The sequence below is a fragment of the Scyliorhinus torazame genome, chromosome 4 (genome assembly GCF_047496885.1).
Source record: "Scyliorhinus torazame isolate Kashiwa2021f chromosome 4, sScyTor2.1, whole genome shotgun sequence".
Lineage (NCBI taxonomy): Eukaryota > Metazoa > Chordata > Chondrichthyes > Carcharhiniformes > Scyliorhinidae > Scyliorhinus > Scyliorhinus torazame.
In genome coordinates, this window is record NC_092710.1 from 224,171,616 (window position 1) to 224,198,385 (window position 26,770).

General features: G+C 45.3%; 1 protein-coding gene across 4 annotated transcripts in view; it reads right to left on the bottom strand.

Moving 5' to 3' along the window:
* Window positions 1-26,770, bottom strand: part of dcbld1 (discoidin, CUB and LCCL domain containing 1) — a 193,371-nt gene that overhangs the window by 151,584 nt on the left and 15,017 nt on the right. For 3 of the 4 annotated variants that reach the window (XM_072499403.1, XM_072499402.1, XM_072499404.1), the window contains exon 2: window positions 5,595-5,813. The exons of the other annotated variant lie outside the window; for it this stretch is intronic. In XM_072499403.1, coding sequence (XP_072355504.1) covers window positions 5,595-5,813 — 219 coding nt within the window. The remainder of the gene's footprint in view (window positions 1-5,594; window positions 5,814-26,770) is intronic. 4 annotated transcript variants of the gene reach the window in all.

Consider the following 26,770-nt stretch of genomic DNA (forward strand, 5'->3'; position numbering starts at 1 on the left):
ATCACCTGCCGGCCAGGTAATGCCTCCAATGTCGCACAGCTTCTACGATGGCTTGGGCTTCCTTTTTCGACGGAGGAGTGTTGAATTTCGGAGACATGGAGGGTACGGGAGAAGAAAGCCACGCGCCTGCCCGGCTGGTTGAGGGTAGCGGCCAGAGCCGAAGCATCGCTCTCCACCTGGAATGGAATGGACTCGTCCACAGCATGCATCGCGGATTTGGCAATATCTGCCTTGATGAGGTTGAAGGCCAGGTGGGCCTCAGCCGTCAGGGGAAAAATGGTGGATTTAAGAAGTGGACGGGCCTTGTCCGCATAATTGGGGGCCCACTGGGCATAGTACGAGAAGAACCCCAGGCATCTCTTCAGGGCCTTGGGGCAGTGGAGGAGGGGGAGTTCCAGGAGGGGGCGCATGCGGTCGGGGTTGGGCCCTAGGACTCCGTTTTCTACAACGTAGCCAAGGGTGGCTAGGCGGGTTGTGCGGAAAACGTATTTTTCCTTATTGTAGGTGAGGTTCAGGAGTTTAGCGGTGTGGAGGAAGTGCCGGAGATTTTCGTCATGGTCCTGCTGGTCATGGCCGCAGATGGTGACATTATCTAAGTACGGGAACGTGGCCCGCAGCCCGTACTGGTCAACCATTCGGTCCATTCCCCGTTGAAAGACCGAGACCCCATTGGTGACGCCGAAGGGGACCCTGAGGAAGTTGTAGAAGCGGCCATCTGCCTCAAAGGCAGTGTATTGGCGGTCCTCCGGGCGGATAGGGAGCTAGTGGTACGTGGACTTCAAGTCGACTGTAGAGAAGACTCGATACTGCGCAATCTGGTTGACCATGTCAGATATGCGGGGGAGGGGGTACGCATCGATCTGCGTGTACCAGTTGATGGTCTGACTGTAGTCGATGACCATCCGGTGCCTCTCCCCAGTCTTGACGACCACGACTTGGGCTCTCCAGGGGCTGTTACTAGCCTCAATGATCCCCTCTCGTAGGAGTCGCTGGACCTCCGACCTGATAAAGGTCCTATCCCAGGCATTGTATCGACTGCTCCTAGTAGCGACGAGCTTACAGTCTGGGGTGAGGTTAGCAAAGAGCGAGGGTGGGGCAGCCTTAAGGGTCGTGAGGCGATAGACGGTGAGGGGGGGGCAGGGGTCCGCCGAACTTTAAAGTAAAGCTCTGGAGGTGGCACTGGAAGTCGAGCCCCAGTAATAGGGCAGCACAGAGATGGGGAAGGACGTAGAGTTTGAAGTTAGTGTACTTTACGCCTTGTATAGTAAGGGTCGCGACACAGTATTCCTGGATTTCTACTGCATGTGATCTGGAAGCCAGAGAGATTTTCTGGGTCGCGGGTAAGATCGGGAGGGAGCAGCGCCTTACCGTATCTGGATGTATGAAGCTGTCTGTGCTCCCAGAGTCGAAAAGGCAAGCCGTCTCGTGCCCGTTGATCCGGACGGTCATCGTAGATTTAGTGAGGTGATGAGGCCGGGACTGGTTGAGCGTGATGGAGGCGAGCTTCGGAAGGTGATGGGTACGCCGGTCGGAGGTAGCGGCGGCCAGCGTACAATTGGGTGAGCCGGGCTCCCAAGAGGCTGCGGAGTGGTCCCAAGATGGCGGCCCCCATGGGTCGTGGGCGGCATCGGAGATGGCATCAAAAATGGCAGCTCGCGTGGCGGGTGAAGCACAAAATGGAGTTAAAGATGCCGGTCCCCATGGGTCGCACATGGCGGGTGGCGCGGCAGCTGGGGGCAGCCCCGAACGGCAGCAGGCAGCACTGCTGGGCCTAGAAGCTTTAGGGAGAGTGCTTTCGCAAAGTGGCCCTTCCTCCCACACCCATTGCAAGTCGCGTACCGTGCAGGGCAGCGTTGTCTGGGATGATTACCCTGGCCGCAAAAATAGCACTTTGGGCTTCCGGCATTGGCGGGCTGCTGCACGGCACAAGCTTGCGCTGCACCCAGGTCGGATGATGGCGGCGCCCACGAGGGTCGGAGGTGTAGGCTTCCATATTCTGGAAGGCCACCTCCAGCGAGTTTGGGAGCTGCACGGTCTCTGGGAGGCTGAGTGTACCCCCGTCTAGCAATCGCTGGCGGATGTAGTTTGATTTCATGCCTGCGACATAAGAATCCCTGACCAACAGCTCCGCGTGTTGGGTAGCCAATAGCGCCTGGCAGTCACAGTTCCGGCAGAGTACCCGCAAGGCACACAGGAATTCTGTTAGTGATTCCCCAGGGTGTTGTCGTCTCGTGGCGAGAAGGTGCCTAGCATACACCTTGTTCACAGACTTCACATATTGTCCCTCCAGCAGCATTAACGCCTCCGTATACGAGGGGGCGTCCCTGATGAGAAGAAAGACTTGTGGGCTCACCCGTGCATGGAGGATCTGCTTCTTCGGGAGGTCGGTGAAGTGTTCAGTGAAGGATCCAAGGTACGCTTCGAAGCAGCTTAGCCAGTGCTCGAATGTTGCAGTGGCGTCGGCTGCCTGTGGGTCCAGCTCCAGGCGATCAGGCTTGAGTGACAAATTCATATTTGATGTTTAGTGTATTAAATTGATTTGCCATCAATGAACACACGACGAGTGGTGAACGTAACTGAGGCTTTAATACACTAAACAGAAAGCCTCCTGGCCTCTGATCCCGAACTGGATCAGAGGCGGAAACCAGCCACCTTTATACATGAGCCCGAGGGAAGGAGCCACAGGCGGAGCCAGCCGGGACAAGCCCAGGCATGTAACAATACAACAGTACAATACAATACAGTGGTTTACCACAAAATGTGGCCGAGCAGGGTTTAGAATCATACAATCCCCACAGTGGAGAAGGCCTATCAAGTCTGCACCTGCCCTTGCTGCTATACAGCAACCTACCTAGGCCCAATTCCCACTCCTAGCCCCGTAATCTCACTTAACTTTTTGGGGCAATTTAGCATGGCCAATTTACCTAACCTGAACATCCTATAGTTGCAGGAAACATTGACTGTGAAGCAAAATAAATGAAGGAAGACCTGTGACGGTTTCCCCCGACACCTTCCGGGGTTCTCAGATTCCTTCCTGGAGGTCACACCAGAGGCAGTGAGGAACAGAAGAGATGTGCCTTTTCTTCAGGGCGGAAGATGCCATGTACACTGGTGAAACAGACGTGGGTACCGGATACAGTGTTGGCAAGGTACAATGGACAAATTTGGTCAAGTACGGCAAGCTTTATACCAATTTCAGATGCCAGTCATCACTCTCACATCTCCCTAGCATTCTGCTGCACAGCAATCTTCTAACTGACACACCTGACTGTTTATGCACATTCCTTTCTCTCTGGGCAACTCCTCAAAACTCCATCTCAACAGCCAACACACATACATATAAAATAGAAACAGGAATATGCTATTCGGCCCTTCAAGCCTGTTCCGCCATTCATCATGGTCATGCCTGATCATTAAGTTTAAACCCCTGATCCTGCCTTCCCTCGATATCCCTTGATCCCTTTAGCCCCAAGAGCTATATCAAATCGATATCTATTATAGCTATATATTATCCTTCTCCTATTGCACACCCATCCCTCACAGTCACTCTCCACAAATGGGGTGGGAGCGGGAGGTGGTCAAGGATTTCCATGAGTTGGCATAAAGATGGCAATGGGGCTATAAGGAGCCTTGGGGTGGGTATGGGCCTAGGCTGGCATGGAGATTATGAGGGGACACGGAAGTAGGTAGAGGAGAGGGGTTTGTCTGTGTATGAAGGGTAATGGGGATAGGTATGGGGCATAGGTTGGCATGGAGGGCATGAAGGGGCCATTATGGGTGGGTGGGGGGTCAAAGATGTGGCATGAGTGAGAATAGGTGAGGTGTGGGAGTGTGTAGGGGGTGAGGGCTAGATAACTGGTTTTGGTTTTATTGTTTTTTTGTTGCAGCTGAGACAAGATCCCAGAGGACCCAGGCAGGGCTTTTCATCTGTGCACTCAGTACCATCAACTTCTGTTTCTGCCTTTTCCATTTTCTGGGGGCTGAGGCTGTATTTTTGTAAGTTCATTAAAAAGAGTCAGATTATTTTTAAAATAATTAGCTTAAGTATTTTACAAATTGATGCGGCCATCAATTCACATGAGACGATTAGTAGAAGTGAACAGTGGTTTTAATAAGCTAGATCTGTGCCTGCCTGCGACTGCTCTGTACTGAGTGCCGCCAACAGGCTGCAGGTTTATATACCACCTCTGAGGGGGCGGAGCCACAGGCAGAGCTCACAGGGGCATCAACATAGTACAGTACAATACAGTGGTGAATTGCAGTAGCAATACGTTCACCACACAAATTTGATCATTGTACCAAATATCTTACTGTCTATTTCTGCTTTTGTATTTTGCGTCTGTGATTAAAGTTCCGCACACGAGTGCGGCCTCAGCCGGGACCTGGGATTCATGTCGCATTACATTCATCCCCCACCATCTAGCCTGTGAAATCCTACAAACTGTCCTGGCTTGACACAATTCACACCTCTTTAACCTGGGGTTACCCCATCTCTGGATCTGTAAAGATTTAATCACCTGCCAATGCTCGCATTCCAAGCATTGTCTGGCATCTTTGAATTTGTCTATATATATGTTTCTGGAACATACCTCTTCATTCACCTGAGGAAGGAGCAGCGCTCCGAAAGCTAGTGACATCGAAACAAACCTGTTGGACTTTAACCTGGTGTTGTAAGACTTCGTACTGTGCTCACCCCAGTCCAACGCCGGCATCTCCACATCAAAGTTAAGCAAGTAACTGGATCTAGGCCATGTTACTTTACACCTTTTAAGGGTGGTAGGAGAATATGATGGACATCCCATGTATTTTCCAATGCACAACACATGAGAACATAGAAATTACGAGGAGTAGATGCCTCGGGCCTACTTCTACATTTGATAGGATCATGACTGATCTGAAATATCAACCCCACATTCCTGCCAACTCCGGATAACCTTTCACCCCCTTGTTAATCAATATTTTGTTCTGCCTTAAAAAATATTCAAAGACTCTGCTTCCACTGACTTTTGAGGGAAAGTGTTCCAGAGACTCATGACCCTCTGAGAGAAAATATTTATTTTAATCTGTGTGTTAAATGAACAACTTCTTATTTTGAAGCAATGGCCTCTGGTTCTAGATTCTCCAACAAGAGGAAACATCTTCTCCACATCCACCCTGTCATCATCCCTCAGGATCTTAAAGATTTCAAGGGGTATTGATTCGATGCCAACAGCTTAACTTGTGTGTGTTAACGTGTTCACAATACTGAACAAAAACACAAGTTTTGTTTCATGCAGGATTTGATTTGCTGCTGGAAGCTGTGGTGCAGCAGTGAACACAAAAGTGTTGGGGAAAATACTGAACTACACGTTTCCCCTAGGTCCAGGCATCCCCATTTCAAAACACAGTTTACGTTCTGGTTATGGTACTTAACCATGTAATGAAGATAAAATCCCACTTACATCTTTTTCATTCCATTTCTGCTAACCTATTCCAGACTTAATTTGCAAATAATTGCTCCTCATCGCAGACAAATTGATTAGTACCTTTGAATCAACCACTTGAGATTTGGCTTGTCATTTACTGGATTTGAACAATTATGGTCATGAACTCACCATGTTCAGTCACTGATGAAGATGTTCTTTTGAAGATTGTGAGGTAATCAGAGATGCATTGCTGCAAATCTAAGTCTCCAAATTTCAGGAAAATTTTCTTTCCTTCAGTCACTTGGATTTCCCATTCACACGAGGTATGGTTTGGGTAGGTCCCAGGATAATTCCTTGATGTCAACGTTCCACTGCCAGGGCCTAACAGCATGTGACCACAACCATCACCTGTTAAAATAGGTCATTAATAAAAAATGATTTTTTTTTAAAAAAAAAGTGTTCTTTTCTAGATTTTGGCTGTCTTTACTTTTCTTTAAGTGCTGATTTCGTTAAATGCCAGATGTAATACAAAAAAAAAATACTTTTAGCTTATGTCCTGGGGCGAGGGAGGGATTGGAATGACACTTGAGCAGGCTGTTCAAAAGCAGTTCAAGAAGAAATTATATGCAACAATATTTTTAATAGGTATGTAATGTAGTACAAGAGTGCTCTTTCATAAAACTATTAGAAAGGAATTTCTTCAACCCAAACTGTATCCACATTCATTGAAAAAGATAGGAAGCAATGCACCTCCTAGCTGAGTCTCAGCCTGGATCATAAAGTGACTGGGAATAGTATGTTCAAGTTTAACAATCTATTCTTACACCATTGGCACACACACCAGAAGTGGCATGGGTTTCCCGCTGCACACTCCTAACTTCTCAAGACTAGATAGGCAACCAACCCCAACAGATCAAATACTTAATGCCAAAACAACTAATCAATCTTTTTATTAAGGAAATACAAGCAGAGGCAAGTAAAATCAACAGCTAAAATACCAATACAATAATTAGCAGTCCCTGTTTTCTTTTTTTTAAAACAGCTCATTGAAATAAAAGCAGGAATGCATTTGCAGTTCTTAAGCATTTCTTTTCTGGTGAAAATCTTTTTGATGAGGTTTTTCATGTAAATTTGCACCCCTCCAGTATAAAATTCAAAATTAGCACTGCCCCTGGAAATAAGATTGAACTGAGTGAAAACAGGAGGGGATAGGCGACAGGAAAGACCAGTCAGTTTCTCACAGCTAAAAATATTTCTTCATGAAGTGAATTTCTTTACAGAAGTCACCGATTCATAAGAGTGTGTTTTTTTACAACTGTTTTAAACCAATTATATATTTTCAGACAGTGCCTTTTGACTCCTTGCCTGCATTAGTGCACTTTGGCCCCAAACAACCTATCCTGGATGAACACTTGAACCTAATGATTGCTTATTGACAAACACAATAAACAAAAGTAGCATAAACCCCCTGTGCATTTCAGCGACAGACCCAGATAATAGGCTGTGCATTGATACTCTCAGGCCCTCACGGTGACCACGGACGTATCATCAGAAATAGAATTCACAGTTTCCACGTTAAACTTCCTAGTGTAGGCGGCACAATGATGACAACCCAGGCTCGATCCCAGCCCTGGGTCACTGTCCGTGTGGAGTTTGCACATTCTTCCCGTGTCTGCGTGGGTCCCATCCCCACAACCCACAGATGTGCAGGGTAGGTGGATTGGTACCTCTAAATTGCCCTTTAATTGTAAAAAATAATTGGGTAATCTAAATTTAAATTTAAAAAAAATAAATAAATAAAAACTCCCTAGGGCCTCGACCTACATTTCATTCACATAAAGAGATGATTCAAAAGTATCTTCGGATTTGAAACATAATGGAATCCATTCTTCCATCACATGATCCTTCATCAAAACAAATCTCTAACTTGTGATTTTTTGAATGCCAACTAAATCATGCAGGCATAAGTCACAACCCAAATCAAAGTTATTCTGTCCTCATTTGTATTCAATATACATTATTTTCTAATCATTGGTATAATTGATGGCAGTCTGGGAAGCAAAGTTGGCTGGTGCATGAACTCTCTGCAGTGTAGGCCAAGGTGGGAAACACAACAGAGATCTATAGCACTATCACTAGCAGGAGCATATCATTTTATAGTGGCACATCTATAGAAGCAGTTTCCATTGGAAATGTGGACGCCGCAGTTTATAACAAAAATCTAAATAGCAGGAAAATAGGTTTTATAGACTGGAAATGGGCAAAGAATATAATAGCAGGGAAGTTATGATGGAGCTGTATAAACCACTGGTTAGGCCACAGATGGAATATTGTGTGCAGTTCTGATTGTCACACTATAGGAGGGACGTGATTGCACTAGAAAGGGTGCAGAGGAGATTCACCAGGATGTTGCCTTGGCTGATAATCAGCTATCAAGAGAGACTGGAAAATCTGGGGATGTTTTCCTTGGAGCCAAGATGTTTAAGGGGGAGCCTGATTGAGGTGCACAAGGCTATGAGGGGCATGGAGAGGGTGGATAGGAAGGAACATTTCCCCTTAGCAGGAGGGTCAATAACCAGGGGGCATAGATTTAAGGTAAGGAGCAGGAGGTTTAGAGGGAATGTGGGGAAACACTTTTTCACCCAGAGGGTGGTTGGAATCTCAAACTCACTGCTGGAATAGGTGGTAGAGACGTGAACTCTCAACATTTAAGAAGTATGAAAGTGGAATTAGAATAGATAGTTGCTCACATGATGGGCCGAAGGGTCTCTTTCCATGTTGTAAAACTCTATGACTCTATACAGGGTTTTTAACATACAAGGAGGAATAGTCGACATCAGAGGAAATTAATTTGTTCAGCTTCTCATTCCCTAATAATTAATCTACCAGAACAATTCCATTTACATAGCTTGTGAACCTTGGGAAGAGCTAAAGGTGAAATGTTCAGGGTTATAGAGCTGAGGTTGGATGAAATGTGCAGTTGGGGAAAGTTCTCTGAAAGAGATTAGGTTGCTAGCAGTTGCTGTTTCTGTTAGCAAGTCATATTTTGGGGTGGGTGCTTATCCTGTGAATGAAACGGAGAAGAAAAATCTATTTTTCAATATCAGCACTTCTCAATGCATGTTGATAGATCTGCATCTATACAGTATTTATATGTACTGCATTTCACAAGCAAAGCACCTCACACCCTACCAAGTTGAATGATATACATATAGGTACTCCAGTGAAGGGTTAATTATTACATCTCAGTGTAATTCAAACACTAGAGGGCACCACCAGTTCCCAGTATAAATATCAGAACTCAGGGACTACTGGGTAGAAGATTAATAGCAACCAGCACGAGGAGTATTTTAGATTAGAGAGAGAGAGTTAGCACGAGGACATCATTAGTAAATACTAGATTATATATATATGTATGTATTCGTGTTAATCAGATACAATCTTACTTGCTTACAGATATAGCTCAGTAGAGTGTTCAAACTCTATTTAATTGATCGTTATTCAATAAATTAGTTTTGCTTTAATACAAAGACAGACTCAACTCAACAGACCATTCTGGATCAAAAGGCAAAGAATAATGACATATTACCACAAAAGGTAATATAACATGGTGTCAGGAGTGACTACCGTAGCTATCTAGTCTAGTTTAGTAAGAATCTAGTGCAGAAAACTAAGAAGCATTTCGAATTTCGAAGCACCAACCTGTGACTGCAGAACTTCGAAGAATCCAGGACTGATGGACAAAGCTCAAGCTCCACAACAACCAGGTAAACTTGATGTTAACTGGCGAGTATTCAAGCAGCAGTTTCAATTGTATTTAGAGGCTTCAGATTTAAATAATGCGAGCGATGCACGTAAAATAGCTCTTCTACTAATTATGGCTGGTTCACAAGCCATCAAAATCTATAACTCTTTTCAATATACGACGGAGCAAGATAAAAATAAGTTTGAAGAAATCATTGCAAAGTTTGATCATCATTGCAAAATTCAAACAAATGAAACTTTTGAGCATTTTATTTTCAATAGAAGAATACAAAACAAGGGTGAATCAATTGATTGCTTTGTTACTGGTCTTAAATGGCTTGCTCAATCTTGCAACTTCTCGGTATTGAATGATTCAATGATCAGGGATCAAATAGTCTTCGGTATTCGGTATAATTGATGAAAATTTCAGTGAACGCTTGCTGAGACAGAAGGATCTCATGCTTGAAAACGCAATTGAAATGTGCCGTTTACATCAGTTATCGAAAAATCAGTGTAATGAATTGGTTCTCCGTGTAAAGGGAGCAAAAATGAACTCGAAGTAGAATGTGTTAAGGCAGTGTCGCAGATGAAGAAAATGTACATTTCGTAAGGCAACCACCTTGCGCATGCGCATTCTAACCCTACACATGCGCACTTTGTTAAAAGATGCGAGACGGACGAAAACCGATCTGCACATGCGTGAAGAAGTTTAGTGCGTGATGATTTGTACGTTATGACGTGTGGAAGGTGTGGAAATGCCCTGCTCAAGGAAAGCTCTGTTCAAATTGTGGCAAACAAAACCACTTCGCTGCTCAGTGCAGATCCACACACACATACATACATTTAAATCTGCAAAGTCAAGACAGATTAATGTTAGAATGTAGATTCTAAGGAAGAAGGTTTTGAAGAAAATGTTTCCAATGATACAGATGTTTATTTTTTGGAAGACTTGTTCTTTGTTGGCATCATAGCGAAGTATGATAGAACCACAGAAGTATCATCACCTCTCAAGATAGTCCATTTCATCAACACTGATACAGAATGGAACACATTATTGCAAGTAAATGATTATCCAATCAACTTTAAGCTGGATACTGGCGCTTCTGCCAATTTGCTTACTCAGCTTGATTTCACAAAAGCTAAAGCAAACTCCTAAGATCAATCAGCTTGTCAACTGCGCGACTACAACAGCAATTTAATCACATCAATGGGACCTTGCTACTTGTTAGTTACCAATAATGATGTAGCGATTTCTCTAAGATTTGAGATTGTTGATTCAAACAAGTCTTCACTTTAGGTGCGCAAGCATGCAAAGATTTAAACCTAATTCAGAGAATTTATAATACAATTTCATCTCAACCAATGATTCAAGATGACATTCAATGGATTCTGGATCATTTTCCCAGACATCTTCGAAGGCATGGGTACTCTTCCATACTGTTACAAAATTCAGTTATGCCCATATGCCAATCCTGTGGTACACCCACCAAGAAGAGTTCCTGCACCACTTCGAGAGATTGAAACTTGAACTGGCTAGATTACAACATCAAGGCATTATTTCAAGAATCACAGAACCGACTGACTGGGTCAGCTCTATGGTTTGTGTGAAGAAACCTTCTGGTGATCTGAAGATATGCATAAACCCTAAAGATCTTAACAAGAACATTAAGAGGGAACACTATCCCATACCAAAGAGTGAAGAAATTAATAGCGAAATGGCTAACGCAAAAATCTTTTCCAAACTGGATGCCTCCAGAGGATTCTGGCAGATGCAACTTGATGAATCTAGTAGAAAGTTATGTACTTTCAACACGCCTTTTGGTAGATTCAGTTTTAACATGATGCCATTTGGGATCATCTCAGCTTCTGAGATTTTTCATTGTGTGTTGGAAAAGATGACTGAGGGTGTTGAAGGTGCTTGTGATATCATTTGGTCATTTACAAGAGAGGAACACATCTCAAGGCTATTACAGGTAATTCATAGAGTGCACAAGTTTGGTTTGAAACGTAATAGAACCAAATGTAGTTTTGATATTTAAGTTCCTTGGAGGCCAGATTTCTGAACATGGTGTGAGACCTGACAATGACAAGCTTGCTGCCATACAACAAATGAAAGACAACAAAAGGAAGTTCCAGAGGACAAGAAGGCCATTCGATATTTCTTAGGTGTTGTGAACTTTCTAGGCAAATTCATTCCCAATCTATCGTCCAGAACTACTACTCTCAGAAATCTCATAAAGAAGTCTTCATCAAAAGGAATGGCTCGATTTAAAATCTCCACTGACGAGTGCCCCTCTTCTTTCATTCTTCAATCCGAATAGAGAGACAAAAATTTCAACTGATGCGAGTCAGAACGGAATAGGAGCAATTCTGTTGCAAAAAGACGACAACTCGTCATGGTTACCTGTTGCCTATGCTTCCAGAGCGTTGACGCCGACGGAACAACAGCATGAACAACAGATTGAGAAAGAATGCCTTGGTTTACTTACAGGTGTATTAAAGTTTCATGATTATGTTTATGGACTTCCTACCTTTTCTATTGAAACTGACCACAGACCACTTGTACATATCACACAAAAAGATCTTAATGATATGACAACGAGATTACAGAGGATCTTGATGAAGCTTAGGAGAAACAACTTCCACCTCATCTATACTCCAGGCAAGGACTTGATAATTGCAGACGCTCGCTCTATCACGTTCAATCGATTCAGAAAGAGAACCTTTTGAATTTGTACAGCATGTAGAATCTCAAGTACAGCTGTGTGCTGAAAATCCTGCTGCTTCGGATGTGAAATTGAACCTCATCCGTGAAGAAACCAAGAAGGATTCAATGCTTCAAAGAGTCATAGACCATCTCAACAATGGTTGGCCAAAAGGGCATTGCTCCAAGTTCAGGAATATTCAAGCATATTTAACAGTTGTGGATGGACTCTACCAACTATGATTCTTAACCAGATACCTGAAGGTCACCTTGGCATTGAAAAATGCAAGAGAAAGGCGAGACAAGCTGTGTATTGGCCGGGTATCAATCGAGACCTGATATGATACTTGGATGCGAAACACATCAGAAATTTCAACCTAGGCAAAGCAAGGAGAAACTACAACACCATGCATTGGAGTCATCTTCATGGGCAAAAGTTGGTATAGATTTGTTTCACTGCAATAGTCGTGATTATGTCCTTATAATCGACTACTATTCGAATGATCCGGAAGTCACAAAGTTATCAGATCTCACATCCAGATCTGTTATTAAAGTGAGTAAGGACATTTTTGCCAGACATGGTATTCCAACACTGTCATGTCTGACAATGGGCCGTGCTTCGACAGTCATAAATGGGCTGAATTCTCTCGAAAATACAACTTCGCTCACATCACTTCAAGCCGCACTACCCTCAATCAAATGGTGAAGTGGAGAAATGAGTTCAAATCATCAAACAACTTCTTAACAAAGCTTTGGATTCTCGTTCAGATATTGATATAGCGTCACTCACATATAGAGCAACTCTGCTTTCAACTGACCTATCACCTGCACAGATGTTAATGAACAAGGATTTGAGAACTACTGTATCATCTATGTCTCCACCCACATCATCTGCCCGTGTTACAAAAGATGAAACATTAGAGAGAACGACAGAGAATGTATTATGATCAACATGCGACCACTCTGGACTCACTGCTTCCAGTTGATACCGTCAGGATCAAAGTACCTGCTGGAGGTTGGTCTGCTCCTGTATAAGTTATCAGATAAGCAGCATCACGTTCTGACATTGGTCAGACAGCTGAAGGAACAATAGTTCGACGCAATCACCAAGCATTACTAAAACTCAAGCAACACACTAACATTTTTCCAGATCTGCAACTCCATGAAAGTATTTTCAATGATACTATGACTAATTCTCAAGTTCGTGAAGATTCACAGAGGACTGTAAAAACTTGAGTCTCCTCTTCATGGTTTACGACGATCAACCATAAAAAGAAGGAAGCCGAACAGACTTGATTTGTGAATCGTTCCTATTGAACTTTCTTTCGCCTTGATACATATCATGTATTGTAATAATATTAGACATTTTTTCCTTTGTTGTACACAGAAAAGAAATGTTTAAAAAAGGGGAATGTAATGATATGTATATAGGTATGCCAGTGAAGGGTTAATTATTATATCTCCGTGTAATTCAAACACTAGAAGGGACCACCAGTTCCCAGTATAAATATCAGAACTCGGGGACTGCTGGGTAGAAGAAGATTAGTAGCAACCAGCACGAGGAGTAGTTTAGATTAGAGAGAGAGTTAGCACGAGGACATCATTAGTAAATACTAGATTATATATACATGTGTTCTTGTTAATCAAACACAACCTTACTTTCTTAATAGATAGAGCTCAGTAGAGTGTTTGAACTCTATTTAATTATTATTCAATAAATTAGTTTTGCTTTAATACAATGATTGGTGGTTTCATTATTATCAACTCAACGGATCAAAAAGCAAAGAATAATGCCATATTACCACAAAAAATAGAACACATATTTCCAAAATGCAGTCAATGGGAAACCCAGCAGCCAATCTGCACATAGCAAGGTCAAAGAAACAGTAATGAAATAAATGGCCATGTAATTGTTTTCAGAATAATGGGTGAGGAACAAATATTAGTCAAACATTTAGAACGTCTCAGCTAGCATGGAATAACATCAAGAACCTGTGATGTCATCCTCATCATCAGCCGTCCCTCGATTCGAGGATGATGTCTACTTCGGGTCTCGGGATTTAGTTGCGGTCTTCACGTGATTCCCAACACACAGCAGGCAGAGTCTGTGATATACACCGAGGAGGACAGAGGGGGGGCGGTTTCAATTTAACCTCTTATCTGAGAGACTGCACCTCCAATGGTACAGCACCACCTCTGTAGTATACTGTAATAGGGAAATATTTTGGGAGAAATCCCAGCAAGAAGAGCCATGGAAGTTGAAAGTTCTGTCACCAGTGGTGGGACAAAAGAGCAGAGTTCCCAGATGGGTGGTGGAAGGCCAAAAACAGCTGGAGGTCATTTATGCTTCAGGAGGTCACAAAACAAAAGCTGGGGCGAAGAATTAAAATGATTTGAAGATGAAGATCAGAATTTTATGTTGCATGGTGTTGGGTGGCATGGTGGGAGGGGGAACGATGAATGAGGGGCAAACTTCAATGCAGGATACAGCCGGTTGTGTTTCTGGAGAATGGGAGGCCAGTGAGACATTACCTTGCCAACTCCATTCGAAAAGATGACAAACGCAGGGATAAAGACTAGAGTGAGGATAAGGAGGAGGGACAGAGACAGGCAATGGTGCAGAGTTGGAAATAAGCAACCTACTGATGATTAAGATATGGGATTTTAAACTTTGATCTGATTGGAAAAGATACTGAGTTTCACAGAGTCGCGTTCAGTGGCATTCTGTAACCAGGGAATGGAGTTTGAAACAAGGATCAAAAATGATGGCCTCCTGATGTTCAAAATGCAACAAAGCTGCAAATATGTTGCCTGGCCTACTCAATGTTTCCAACATTTATAATAATAATAATCTTTATTGTCACACTTATGCTTGCATTAGCACTGCAATGAAGTTACTGTGAAAAGCACCTCATCACCACATTCTGGTGCCTGTTCGGGTACACAGATGGAGAATTCAGAATGTCCAAATTACCTAACAGCACAGGTGTTAATTTGGACAAAATTAATAACGTCATAGAAGCATTCTGAGAGCAGAAAATTGGTTTCAGAGTCAAGGGAAGTGATGACAAAATACAGGCTGGCAGCATTAGCACACATATGACGCACAACATGCATGTAGAATTACAAAGCAACAGACAGAGAAGATAAAAGCAGGAGGCCATTCAGTCCTTCGAGCCCATTCCGCAATTCATTATCATGGTTGATCATCAAGTTCAATACCCTGATCCCGCCTTCTCTCCATATCCCTTGATCCCTTTAGCCCCAAGAGCTATATTTAATTCCTTGTAATTACACAATATTTTCGCCTCAACTATTTTTGTGACAGTGAATTCCAGAGATTCACCACTCTCTGGATGAAGAAATTTCTCCTCACCTCAGTTCTAAAATGTTTACCCCTCATCCTCAAACTAAGGTACTTAGTTCTGGACTCCACCACCATCGGGAACATTCTTTCTGAATCTACCCCGGTTAATATATTCTGAATCAACCCCCTTTTTAAGTTTCAATGAGATCTCCTCTCACTCTTCTAAACTCCAATAATACATTCCTGACCGATTTATGCCAGTCCTGCCATCCCAGGAATCAGCTAGTCAACCTTTGCTGCAGTCCCTCCACAGCAAGAACATCCTTCCTCAGATAAGGACACCAAAACTGCACCCAATACTCCAGGTGTGGCCTCACCAATGCCCTATACAATTGCAGTAAAACATCTCTATTCCTATACTCAAATCCTCTCGCTATGAAGGCCAACATACCATTTACCTTCTTTACTGCGTGCTTACTTTCAGCAACTGATGCACAAGGACACCAAGGTCTCCCCAAGTATCCTCCTCTCTCAATTTACACCCGTTCAAATAATAATCTGCCTTCCTATTTTTGCTACTGAAGCGTTGCGCAGGTCCACACAGCCTGAGTGAGTAAGACACATCCAGAGTGGGAATTTGAAACTTGGTAATTCGGTGCAGAGTGGGAGAAGGTGCTTTTTCCCTACTGTTTTGTTCTCTCTCTTTCTTCGGGCCTAGTTTCGGGAGCTGTGAGGAGGAGGAGGAGCAGTCTCTGTGAGGATAAAAACCTAACGGTAACTTGCTGTTTTCCACTTTTCTTTTCAGAAGTGACGTCAGAGCGAAGCTGTGATCTGATTGGTTGTTAGCAAATCTGTCCCAAATTTAAAAAAAACAGTTAGACTCGTAAACTTAAATTAAATTAAATTATTTAATTAGAGATGGCTGGTCAGGTGATGTGCTTGAGCAGCTTGATGTGGGAGCTGGCAGATCCCATTGCGAGCTGCAGCGACCACATCTGCAGTAAGTGTTGGCTGCTCGAAGAGCTCCGGCTGAGAGTTGATGAGCTGGAGTCTGAGCTTCAAACACTGAGGCACATCCAGGAGAGGGAGACTTACCTGGACACTGTGTTTCAGGAGGCAGTCACGCCTGTCAGAGTAAGTAGTTTAAATCCTGCCAGTGCCCAGGGACAGCAGGGTGTGACTGCAAGTCAGGCAGGTAAAGGGAACCAGCAGTCAGGAACTCAGGAGCCCCAGCCCTTGACCCTGTCCAACAGGTACGAGGCACTTACTCCTTGTGTGGATGGCGAACAGGGCTGCAGGAAGGATGAGTCAGCTGACCAAGGCACCATGGTTCAGCAGGCCATTCAAGGGGAGGGAGTAAACAGGCAAGTTGTAGTTGTAGGGGATTCTATTATCAGGGGGATAGATAGTATCCTTTGTGAGCAGGATAAAGAGTCCCGCATGGTATGTTGCCTGCCCGGTGCTGGGGTGCGGGACATCTCTGACCGGCTTGAAAGGATACTGAGAGGGAGGGGGAGAATCCAGTTGTTGTGGTCCATGTCGGTACCAACAACATAGGCAAGTCTAGGAAAGAGGACCTGTTTAGAGATTATAAAGAGCTAGGATTCAAATTAAAAAACAGGTCCTCAAGGGTCATAACCTCCGGATTACTGCCCAAGCCACGTGCAAATTGGCATTGGGAGGCAAGAATAAGGGAAGTTAACACATGGCTGAAAGAGTGGTGTGGGAAAGAGGGGTTCCTTTTCATGGGACACTGGCATCAGTTTTGGGGCAGGGGGGACCTATATCGTTGGGATGGTCTCCACCTGACCGAGCTGGGACCTGTGTTCTGGCGAAAAGAGTAAATAGGGTGGTCAATAGGACTTTAAACTAGAGATTTGGGGGGGGAGGGAAAGTCAGGGAACCAAGAGGTGAAGTAATCAGTGGGAAGCGTAGCTGCTTAGGAATACAAAAAAGCACGAAAAGACAGAATTCGGGAGAGGTTACGATAGTCCACATCTCACAAAATATGACACAGTGTATGGAAAGGCTCAGTAAACCAAGGTCCACCACACTAAGAAAACAAAAAGGGACGGTCAATAGAGAATTGAAGGTGCTATATTTAAATGCGCGCAGTGTACGGAACAAGGTAGATGAGCTTGTGGCCCAGATTGTGACTGGCAGGTATGATGTGGTAGGCATCACAGAGATGTGCTTGCAGGGGGTTCAGGACTGGCATTTAAACATCCAGGGATTCACAACCTTTCGAAAAGACAGAGAGGTGGGCAGAGGGGGCGGGGTTGCCTTGTTAATTAGGAATGAAAGTAAATCAATAGCACTAAACGACACAGGGTCAGATGATGTGGAGTCTGTGTGGGTAGAGTTGAGGAACCATAAAGGCAAAAAAACCTTAATGGCAGGCCTCCTAACAGTGGTCAGGACCAGGGGCACAAAATACACCACGAAATAGAAAGGGCATGTCAGAAAGGCAAGGTCACAGTGATCATGGGGGACTTCAATATGCAGGTGGACTGGGTAAATAATGTTGCCAGTGGACCCAAAGAAAGGGAATTCATTGAATGTTTATAGGAGGGCTTTTTGGAACAGCTTGTGATGGAGCCCACAAGGGAACAGGCCATTCTGGACTTAGTGTTATGTAATGAGCCAGACTTGATAAAAGATCTTAAAGTAAGGGAACACTTAGGAGGCAGTGATCATAATATGGTAGAATTCAGTCTGCAATTTGAAAGAAAGAAGGTAGAATCAGATGTAAAGGTGTTACAGTTAAATAAAGGTAACTACAGGGGCATGAGGGAGGAACTGACGAAAATCAACTGGAGCAGAGCCTAGTGGGAAAGACAGTAGAACAGCAATGGCAGGAGTTTCTGGGAGTAATTGAGGACACAGTACAGAGGTTCATCCCAAAGAAAAGAAAGGTTATCAGAGGGGGGGATTAGGCAGCCATGGCTGACAAAGGAAGTTAGGGAATGCATCAAAGCAAAAGAGAAAGCCTATAATGTGGCAAATAGTGGGAAATCAGAAGATTGCGAAGGCTACAAAAACAAACAGAGGATAACAAAGAGAGAAATAAGGAAAGAGAGGATCAAATACAAAGGTAGGCTAGCCAGTAACATTAGGAATGATAGTAAAAGTTTCTTTGAATACATTAAAAACAAATGGGAGGCAAAAGTAGACATTGGGCCGCTCCAAAATGCGCTGGTAATCTAGTGATGGGAGACAAGGAAATAGTTGAAGAACTAAATACTTTGCATCAGTCTTCACAGTAGAAGACATGAGTAATATCTCAACAATTCAGGAGAGTCTGGGGGCATAGTTGACTATGGTAGCCATCAAAAAGGAGAAATTGCTAGAGAAACTAAGAAACTGGGCTACATCCTAGAGTTCTAAAGGAGATAGCTGAAGAAATAGTGTTATGATATAAGAAATAGTTAGTTATGATCTTTCAAAAGGCAGTGGAGTGAGGGAAAGTCCCAGAGGATTGGAAAATCGCTGTTGTAACCCTCCTGTTCAAGAAGATAACAAGAAAAAAGATGGAAAATTATAGGCCAATTAGCCTAATTTTGTGAGGGCCACGAAGAATCCAGCACGAGTTTCAAGGATATAAAGAAATAACATTTATTTACATTTAGACTGGGCGTCTATTAATAAAAGGAACATGGATCTTTGAAAAGGGCCGGCGAAATCCGCATGCAAGCGCGCCCAAGGCCGCCCTGGCCATTCCCAGTGATGTAGGGGCGCGGCCGACGGAAGCTTCTGATGCTCCTGACAAATGGAGTAGTTTTGGGCTACCTTCTCAATGTCGGCATCGAGGCCTGGCCACCAAACATAACTCCGGGCCAACATTTTCATTTTGGTCACACCTGGATGCCCATTGTGCAAGTCTCTTAGTATCAGCTCCTGTCCTTTTTCTGGGACAATCACATGCCGTCTTCCACGCTGAATTGGAGGAAATTGCCCGCAACTCGCCTGGGAGCTGTCTATGCTGCCCACCATATAGGACTGTGTGTCGAAACTTTGACAGGACTGGCTCCGTCTGGGTTCATTCACAGATCTGTGATGCCGTGACAGGCAAGGTGTCCATAAAATTTAGGGTTGCAACCACCTCACCTGTAGTGGGGGTCAACATGGGGCCGGTCGATAAAGGCAATCGGCTCAGTGCGTCGGCATTCGCTATCTGCGTTCCTGGTTTGTGCTCCAGAGAATACTCGTATGCAGCGAGCAACAAAGCCCAGTGCTGGATCCGTGCGGAAGCAATGGGCGGTATTGGCTTATCCTCTCTGAAAAGTCCCAGCAGAGGCTTATGATCAGTCACGATAGTGAAGTGGCGGCCATACACGTACTGGTGGAAACGTTTCACTGCAAAGACCACTGCCAGGCCCTCCTTCTCGATCTGCGCGTACTTTTTTTCCGCTGCAGTCAATGTGCGGGAGGCGAAAGCTATCGGCCGCTCGGCCCCGTTCTCCATCTTGTGGGACAGGACGGCCCCAATACCATACGGGGATGCATCACATGTGACGAGCAAAGACTTTCCAGGACCATAGTGGGTTAGTAACCCAGACGACAACAAACGGGGTGCAAACCTTCGTGGTCCACCCGATAACCCAGGTAGACTACTTCCTTCGCCTGAAAGACGCACTTTGTGTGACGTAAACGCACTCCAGCCTCCGAAAAGCGTCTAAGGACAGCCTCCAGATTTTCCAAACGTTCCTGCTCTGACGTCCCTGTGATCAAAACGTCATCTAAGTAGACAGCGACACGCGGTAAACCTCTCAAAATGCCCTCCATAACGCGTTGAAAAATAGCGCAGGCAGAGGATACTCCAAAGGGCAAACGTGTATATTCATACAGTCCCCGGTGTGTATTAATCGTTACATATGGCCGGGAGGCAGGGTCCAGCTCCAACTGTAGGTAGGCGTGACTCATATCTAATTTTGTGAACGAGAGTCCACCTTCAAGCTTTGCGTAGAGATCCTCTATGCGAGGCATTGGATATCGGTCGAGTCGGGAAGCCGTATTCACTGTAAGTTTATAGGCGCCGCACAAGCGAACTGAGGCATCTGTCTTCATTACAGGTACAATTGGTGCTGCCCAGTCAGCGAAACGGACGGGCCTGATAATACCCAAAGTTTCCAAACGAGTTAGCTCCCCTTCTACCTTCTCGAGCAAGGCGTAAGGCACCGAACGCGCCCGGAAATAGCGTGGCGTGGCTCATGGTTCGACTTGGATACGGGCTACTGCCCCTTTTATTTTCCCCAACCGGGCTGGAATACATCTGGGTATCGTCCTAGCACCTCAGTCAACCCTCCAGAAACTGTTTGGAGGATGTGCTGCCTCTGCAACCGCAAATGGCGCAACCAGTCCCGACCCAACAGGCTGGGCCCATGGCCGCGCACCACGATAAGTGGGAAACGCCCCTCCTGGCGTCCATAAACAACAGAGGTCATCGTAGTTCCTGCAATGTCCAATGGTTCCCCCGTGTAGGTGGCCAACCTGGCCTGTGTGTCGGTTAATGTAAGGGTCTGTATACCCTGCTTGATGCGGTCGAATGTCCTCTGGACGATCACCGAGACCGCTGCGCCAGTGTCCAACTCCATCTCAAGCGGGTGACCATTGAGCCGTACTGTCACCTTAATGGGGGCCACACGGGGAGCTGCCACACAATGCAACTGCAGGCAGTCGTCCTCCGTCTCCACGACCTCAGGAGTAGTGGCCGCAAGTTCATCCACATGGAAGGTACGGCCCCTGGGCTGGTCCCAGTTTCGGTCAGAACGACGGCGCCTCTGGCGCCCCCAGGACCGGCGTCCGCGACGGGGTCGGCGCCTACATGTCTGACACGGACATGGCTCCTCATCCATTGGTTCTGGAGAAGGCTCCCTTCAGGGAGGAATGTCCGACGGCCACTGGCGTCGATCCGGACGTCGTCTCGTCCAAGGTACCGCAGGAGTGCGGGGGGACGTTTTCAGACGGAAGGGGTTGCGCCCCAAGGCATGCACTTCCTTTCCGTGTATCTCCTGCACTCCTCGTTCTGCGCTCTCTCGGGACAATACTATTTGAATGGCTTGTTGAAAAGTCAATGTTGGCTGAGCTAACAACTTTCTCTGGGTGGCCGCATTGTTAATACCGCAAACCAAACGGTCGCGTAACATTTCTGACAAGGTCTCACCATAGTCACAGTACTCCGCAATCCTGCGTAGCCTGGATAGAAAGTCTGCAAGGGATTCTCCTGGGGTCCTCTCAGCGGTATTAAACCGTTAACGTTGGACTATCGTGGATGGGGTTGGGTTAAAATGCTGCCCCACTAAATTCAAAAGTTCATCAAACGTTTTGGTGTCCGGCGCAGGTGGGTACGCAAGGCTCCTAATCACCCCAAACGTATGCGGGCCGCAGGCGGTGAGCAATATGACCACCTGGCGCTCGTTTTCGGTGATATTGTTTGCCCGGAAATAGTAACGCATCCGTTGTGCATACTGGTTCCAGCTTTCCAGCGCAGCATCAAATACATCCAAACGTCCGTACAGAGGCATGGTGTAATATAAAACAACTTCCAACCTGTATCCAACAAAAATCCAGGGAGGTGGCTTCAGCAGTGTAGACAGCTATCCACTTTAACCCTCGTCACCAGTTTTGTGAGGGCCACGAAGAATCCAGCACGAGTTTTAAGTATATAAAGAAATAACATTTATTTACAATAACATATATACACAGAACAGCAGCAACCTCACTTGCTGCTTACTCCTTCCTGCTGGTTCCAAACTGGCCAGCTTTATTTATACAGGGAGTCTGCTAATGATTTCTCCACCCCCCTCATTGGGGAAGCTCATACTCCCACAGGATTGTGGGATTGTCATTAGTCCCCAGCCAATGGTAAGCAGGCAGGTTATAACACCTAACCTCGGTTGTTGGCAAGATTCTAGAATCCATCGTTAAGGATGAGATTTCTAAATTTTTGGAAGTGCAGGGTCGGATTTGGACAAGTCAGCATGGATTTAGTAAGGGGAGGTCGTGCCTGACAAACCTGTTAGAGTTCTTTGAAGAGATAACAAATAGGTTAGACCAAGGAGAGCCAATGGATGTTATCTATCTTGACTTCCAAAAGGCCTTTGATAAGGTGCCTCACAGGAGACTGCTGAGTAAAATAAGTGCCCATGGTATTCGAGGCAAGGTACTAACATGGATTGATGATTGGCTGTCAGGCAGAAGGCTGAGAGTTGGGATAAAAGGTTCATTTTCGGAATGGCAACCGGTGTCAAGTGGTGTCCCGCAGGGTTCAGTGTTGGGGCCACAGCTGTTCTCTTTATATATTAACGATCTAGATGACGGGACTGGGGGCATTCTGGCTAAGTTTGCCGATGATACAAAGATAGGTGGAGGGGCAGGTAGTATGGAGGAGGTGGGGAGGCTGCAGAAAGATTTAGACAGTTTAGGAGAGTGGTCCAAGAAATGGCTGATGAAATTCAACGTGGGCAAGTGCGAGGTCTTGCACTTCGGAAAAAATAGAGGCATGGACTATTTTCTAAACGGTGACAAAATTCATAATGCTGAAGTGCAAAGGGACTTGGGAGTCCGGGTCCAGGATTCTTTAAAGGTAAACTTGCAGGTTGAGTCCGTAATTAAGAAAGCAAATGCAATGTTGTCATTTATCTCAAGAGGCTTGGAATATAAAAGCAGGGATGTACTTCTGAAGCTTTATAAAGCACTAGTTAGGCCCCATTTAGAATACTGTGAGCAATTTTGGGCCCCACACCTCAGGAAGGACATACTGGCACTGGGGCGGGTCCAGCGGAGATTCACACGGATGATCCCAGGAATGGTAGGCCTAACATACGATGAACGTCTGAGGATCCTGGGATTATATTCCTTGGAGTTTAGGAGGTTGAGGGGAGATCTAATAGAAACTTACAAGATAATGAATGGCTTAGATAGGGTGGACGTAGGGAAGTTGTTTCCATTAGCAGGGGAGACTAGGACCCGGGGGCACAGCCTTAGAATAAAAGGGAGTCACTTTCGAACAGAGATGAGGAGAAATTTCTTCAGCCAGAGTGGTCGGTCTGTGGAATTCATTGCCACGGAGGGCGGTGGAGGCCGGGACGTTGAGTGTCTTTAAGACAGAAGTTGATAATTCTTGATCTCTCGAGGAATTAAGGGCTATGGAGAGAGAGCGGGTAAATGGAGTTGAAATCAGCCATGATTGAATGGTGGAGTGGACTCGATGGGCCGAATGGCCTTACTTCCGCTCCTATGTCTTATGGTCTTATGGATAACCTCACATTCATCCACATTATACAGCATTTGCCATGCATGTGCCCACTCACTCAGCCTGTCCAAATCCCACTGAAGCCTCTCTGCATCCTCCTCACAGTTCATCCTCCCACCCAACTGTGTATCATCTGTAAATCTGGAGATAATACATTTTGTTCCCTCGTTCAAATCATGAATATATAATGTGAACAGTTGAGTCCTAGCACAGATCCCTGCGGGACCCACTAGTAACTGCCTGCCAATCAGGCAGAAAAAGACCCAGTTATTCCAACTTTTCTCTTTCTGTCTGCTAACCAGCTTTCTATTCATCTCAAGACACTACCCATGGGCTTGAACAGGATTCGACAGGGTAGATTCAGAAATAATGTTCCCGATGGTGGGGGAGTCCAGAACTAGGAATCATAATTTGAGGATAAGGGGTAAACCTTTCAAGACTGAGGTGAGGAGAAATTTCTTCACCCAGAGTGTGGTGGATCGCAATTCTCTGGTGTCTCAATAGCAGCGTCAATGCATTCTACTCTGCACGTACAGTAAACACCATTTGCATATCATTAGCGGGCCTGACCTGGTTAACTCCGGGGCATCCGCGATTCTCCGCCTTGCATGGGGGGGAAATCGTTAAACAGGCTGATGAGGGGGAGCGAGGTGATACGGAAAGTATCCAACATCACCACAGTGTGCTGACAGTTGTGCAGCTGGCCGGGGGCTTCTGCCAGGGCCGGGCCGTGGGTTCAGGGTGGACAGGCACAAAACAGCATTGCTGCAGCCTTCCAGGCAGCCATGTGGTTATGCACGCCACTGACTTCCCACTGTGAACCTAGCCCCATGGCTCCTATGGCGTCCTATGGGTTGCATCCACCCCCCACCCCCCGACCAGGCCACCCTTCCTAGGTACCTTCTGGTCTCAGCCGACCATCAACAGGATGGGTACTCGCCAGCGCAACCAGTGCCATCTTGTTGGCTGGGATCAGCGTGTGTAGGGAGTGGCGTGCTAATATGGGGCAGCAGCTTGTCAGCCTCACGAGTTTCAATCCCGACCCAGGTGAGTCCGACACAGTTTTCCATTGGAATCGATCGTGTTCCACATGGCACCTGTTCCAGTCCCTCAACGGTCGCGGAATTGGTCCAGGTGTGGCACCAGTTTTGCTGTCATAGATCTCTTCGAATCCTGCCCCGACAACAAAATTCAAAGTTTTTCAACTAAATAGCATTTAATTCAAATTTTCATTGTTCAATAGCAGCAGTTGAGATTTAACTTTTCCAATCATAGTGCAAAATGCTAAACCACTGCATTTTGGATATAGACGTGTTTAATGATTACAAAAACGTTTCTGGAGAAACAAAGTTGTCAGTTATTTGCTCTAAAGTAAACTTTCAAGAACATAAGCTACAAAGGCAGGTTTCACACATTTTATATGTCTTAACTTCATTATTTAAATTATATTTTCAAACCATGGGCAGCACGGTGGCGCAGTGGGTTAGCCCTGATGCCTCATGGCGCCGAGGTCTCAGGTATAATCCTGGCTCTGGGTCACTGTCCGTGTGGAGTTCGCACATTCGCCCCGTGTTTGCGTGGGTTTCGCCCCCACAACCCAAAGATGTGCAGGGTACGTGGATTGGCCATGCTAAATTGCCCCTTAATTGGAAAAAATGAATTAGGTACTCTAAATTCAAAAAGAAAAAAATATTTTCAAACCATACACTGACCGGAGACTACAGTACCCCTACTGAGCATCAGCCAGATCTTGGCTTTAGCCGGGTTAAAAATCAATTCTTCAACTCCAAAGAGGGTAGAATTACTAAATTTAAGATTAGATTCAGATTTATTGTCACGCGTACCGATGTAGCTTGACAATGAATCTGCGTACAGTCCAGGCAGATTGCTCCATACATGAAAAACATAGGACAAACGATAAACACACGAGGTAAATACATAAACATAAACATCGGGTGAAACATACGGAGTATAATGCTACAACTGCAGAGAAGATGCATAGAAGGATCAGGTCAGTCCATACGAGGGCAATTCAGGAGTCTGGTAGCAGCGGGAAAGAAGCTGTTTTTGAAGCTGTTTGTGCGTGATCTCAGACTTTTGTATCTTCTGCCCGATGGAACAGGTTGCAAGAGAGAATAATCCAGATCGGAAGTGGTTTTTGATTGTGCTCACCGCTTCCCCAAGGCAACGGGAGGTGTAGACAGAGTTAATGGATGGAAGGCGGGTTCGCGTGATGGACTGGGCTGTGTTCATGACTCACTGCAGTTCCTTATGGTCTTGGGCCGAGCAGTTGCCATACCAAGCTGTGATGCAGCTTTCTATGGTGCAGCTATAAAAATTGGAAGTGTAGGTGCTGTTGTGCTTTCTTGGTCGTAGCACGACATGGGTGGACCAGGACACATTTTGGGTGATGTTCACATCAAGGCAATTTGAAGCTGTCAACCATCTCCACCTCAGCACCATTGATGCAGACAGGGGTGTGTACAATACTTGGCTTCCTGAATTCGATGACAAGCTCCTTAGTTTTGCTGATTGAGGGAGAGATTGTTGTCATTGCACAATGGCACTAAGTTCTCTATCTCACTCCTGTTCCCTGACTCTTCATTGTTTAAAATCCAATCTACTACAGTCATGTCATCAACAAACTTGTAGATGGATATCAGACCAAATTTTGCGACGCAGTCGTGTATGTATAAGGAGTATAGTAGGAAGCTAAGTAGGCAGCCTTGTGGGACCCCGGTATTAAGGAGCATCGTGCAGGAGGTTTCATTGTTTATGCTTACTGGTTGCAGTCTGTGGGTCAGGAAGTCGAGGATCCAACTGCAGAGGGAGGAGCAGAGTACTAGACTTTGGAGTTTGGATACGAGTTTGGCTGGGATTATGGTGTAGTCAATGAACAGGTGTCTGACGTAGGAGTTCTTGTTGTTGAGATGCTCCAGGGATGGGTATAGGGCCAGGGAGATAGCATCTGCTGTGGACCGGTTGTTGCGGTGGGCGAATTGCAGTGTATCAAGGCAATCTGGAAAGATGGAGTTGGTGTGTTTCATGATTAACCTCTCGAAGCACTTCATAATGATAGATGACAGGGCCAACAATTGTAATAATTGAGGAATGTTACCTGTTTCTTCTTTGGCACCGATGATAGTGGTCTTCTTGAAGCATTTGGGAACCTCGGAACGGAGTAGGGAAGAGGTTGAAGATATCCGCAAACACACCAGCCAGTTGGTCCAGTGAATTCAGTGCATGACTGGAGACTCCGTCAGGACCCATTGCTTTCCGTGGGTTCACTTTCAAGAAGGCCAAACTAACTTCCGATGCTGTGACGGTGGTTTTGGGTGTGTCTGAGGATGTTGGGC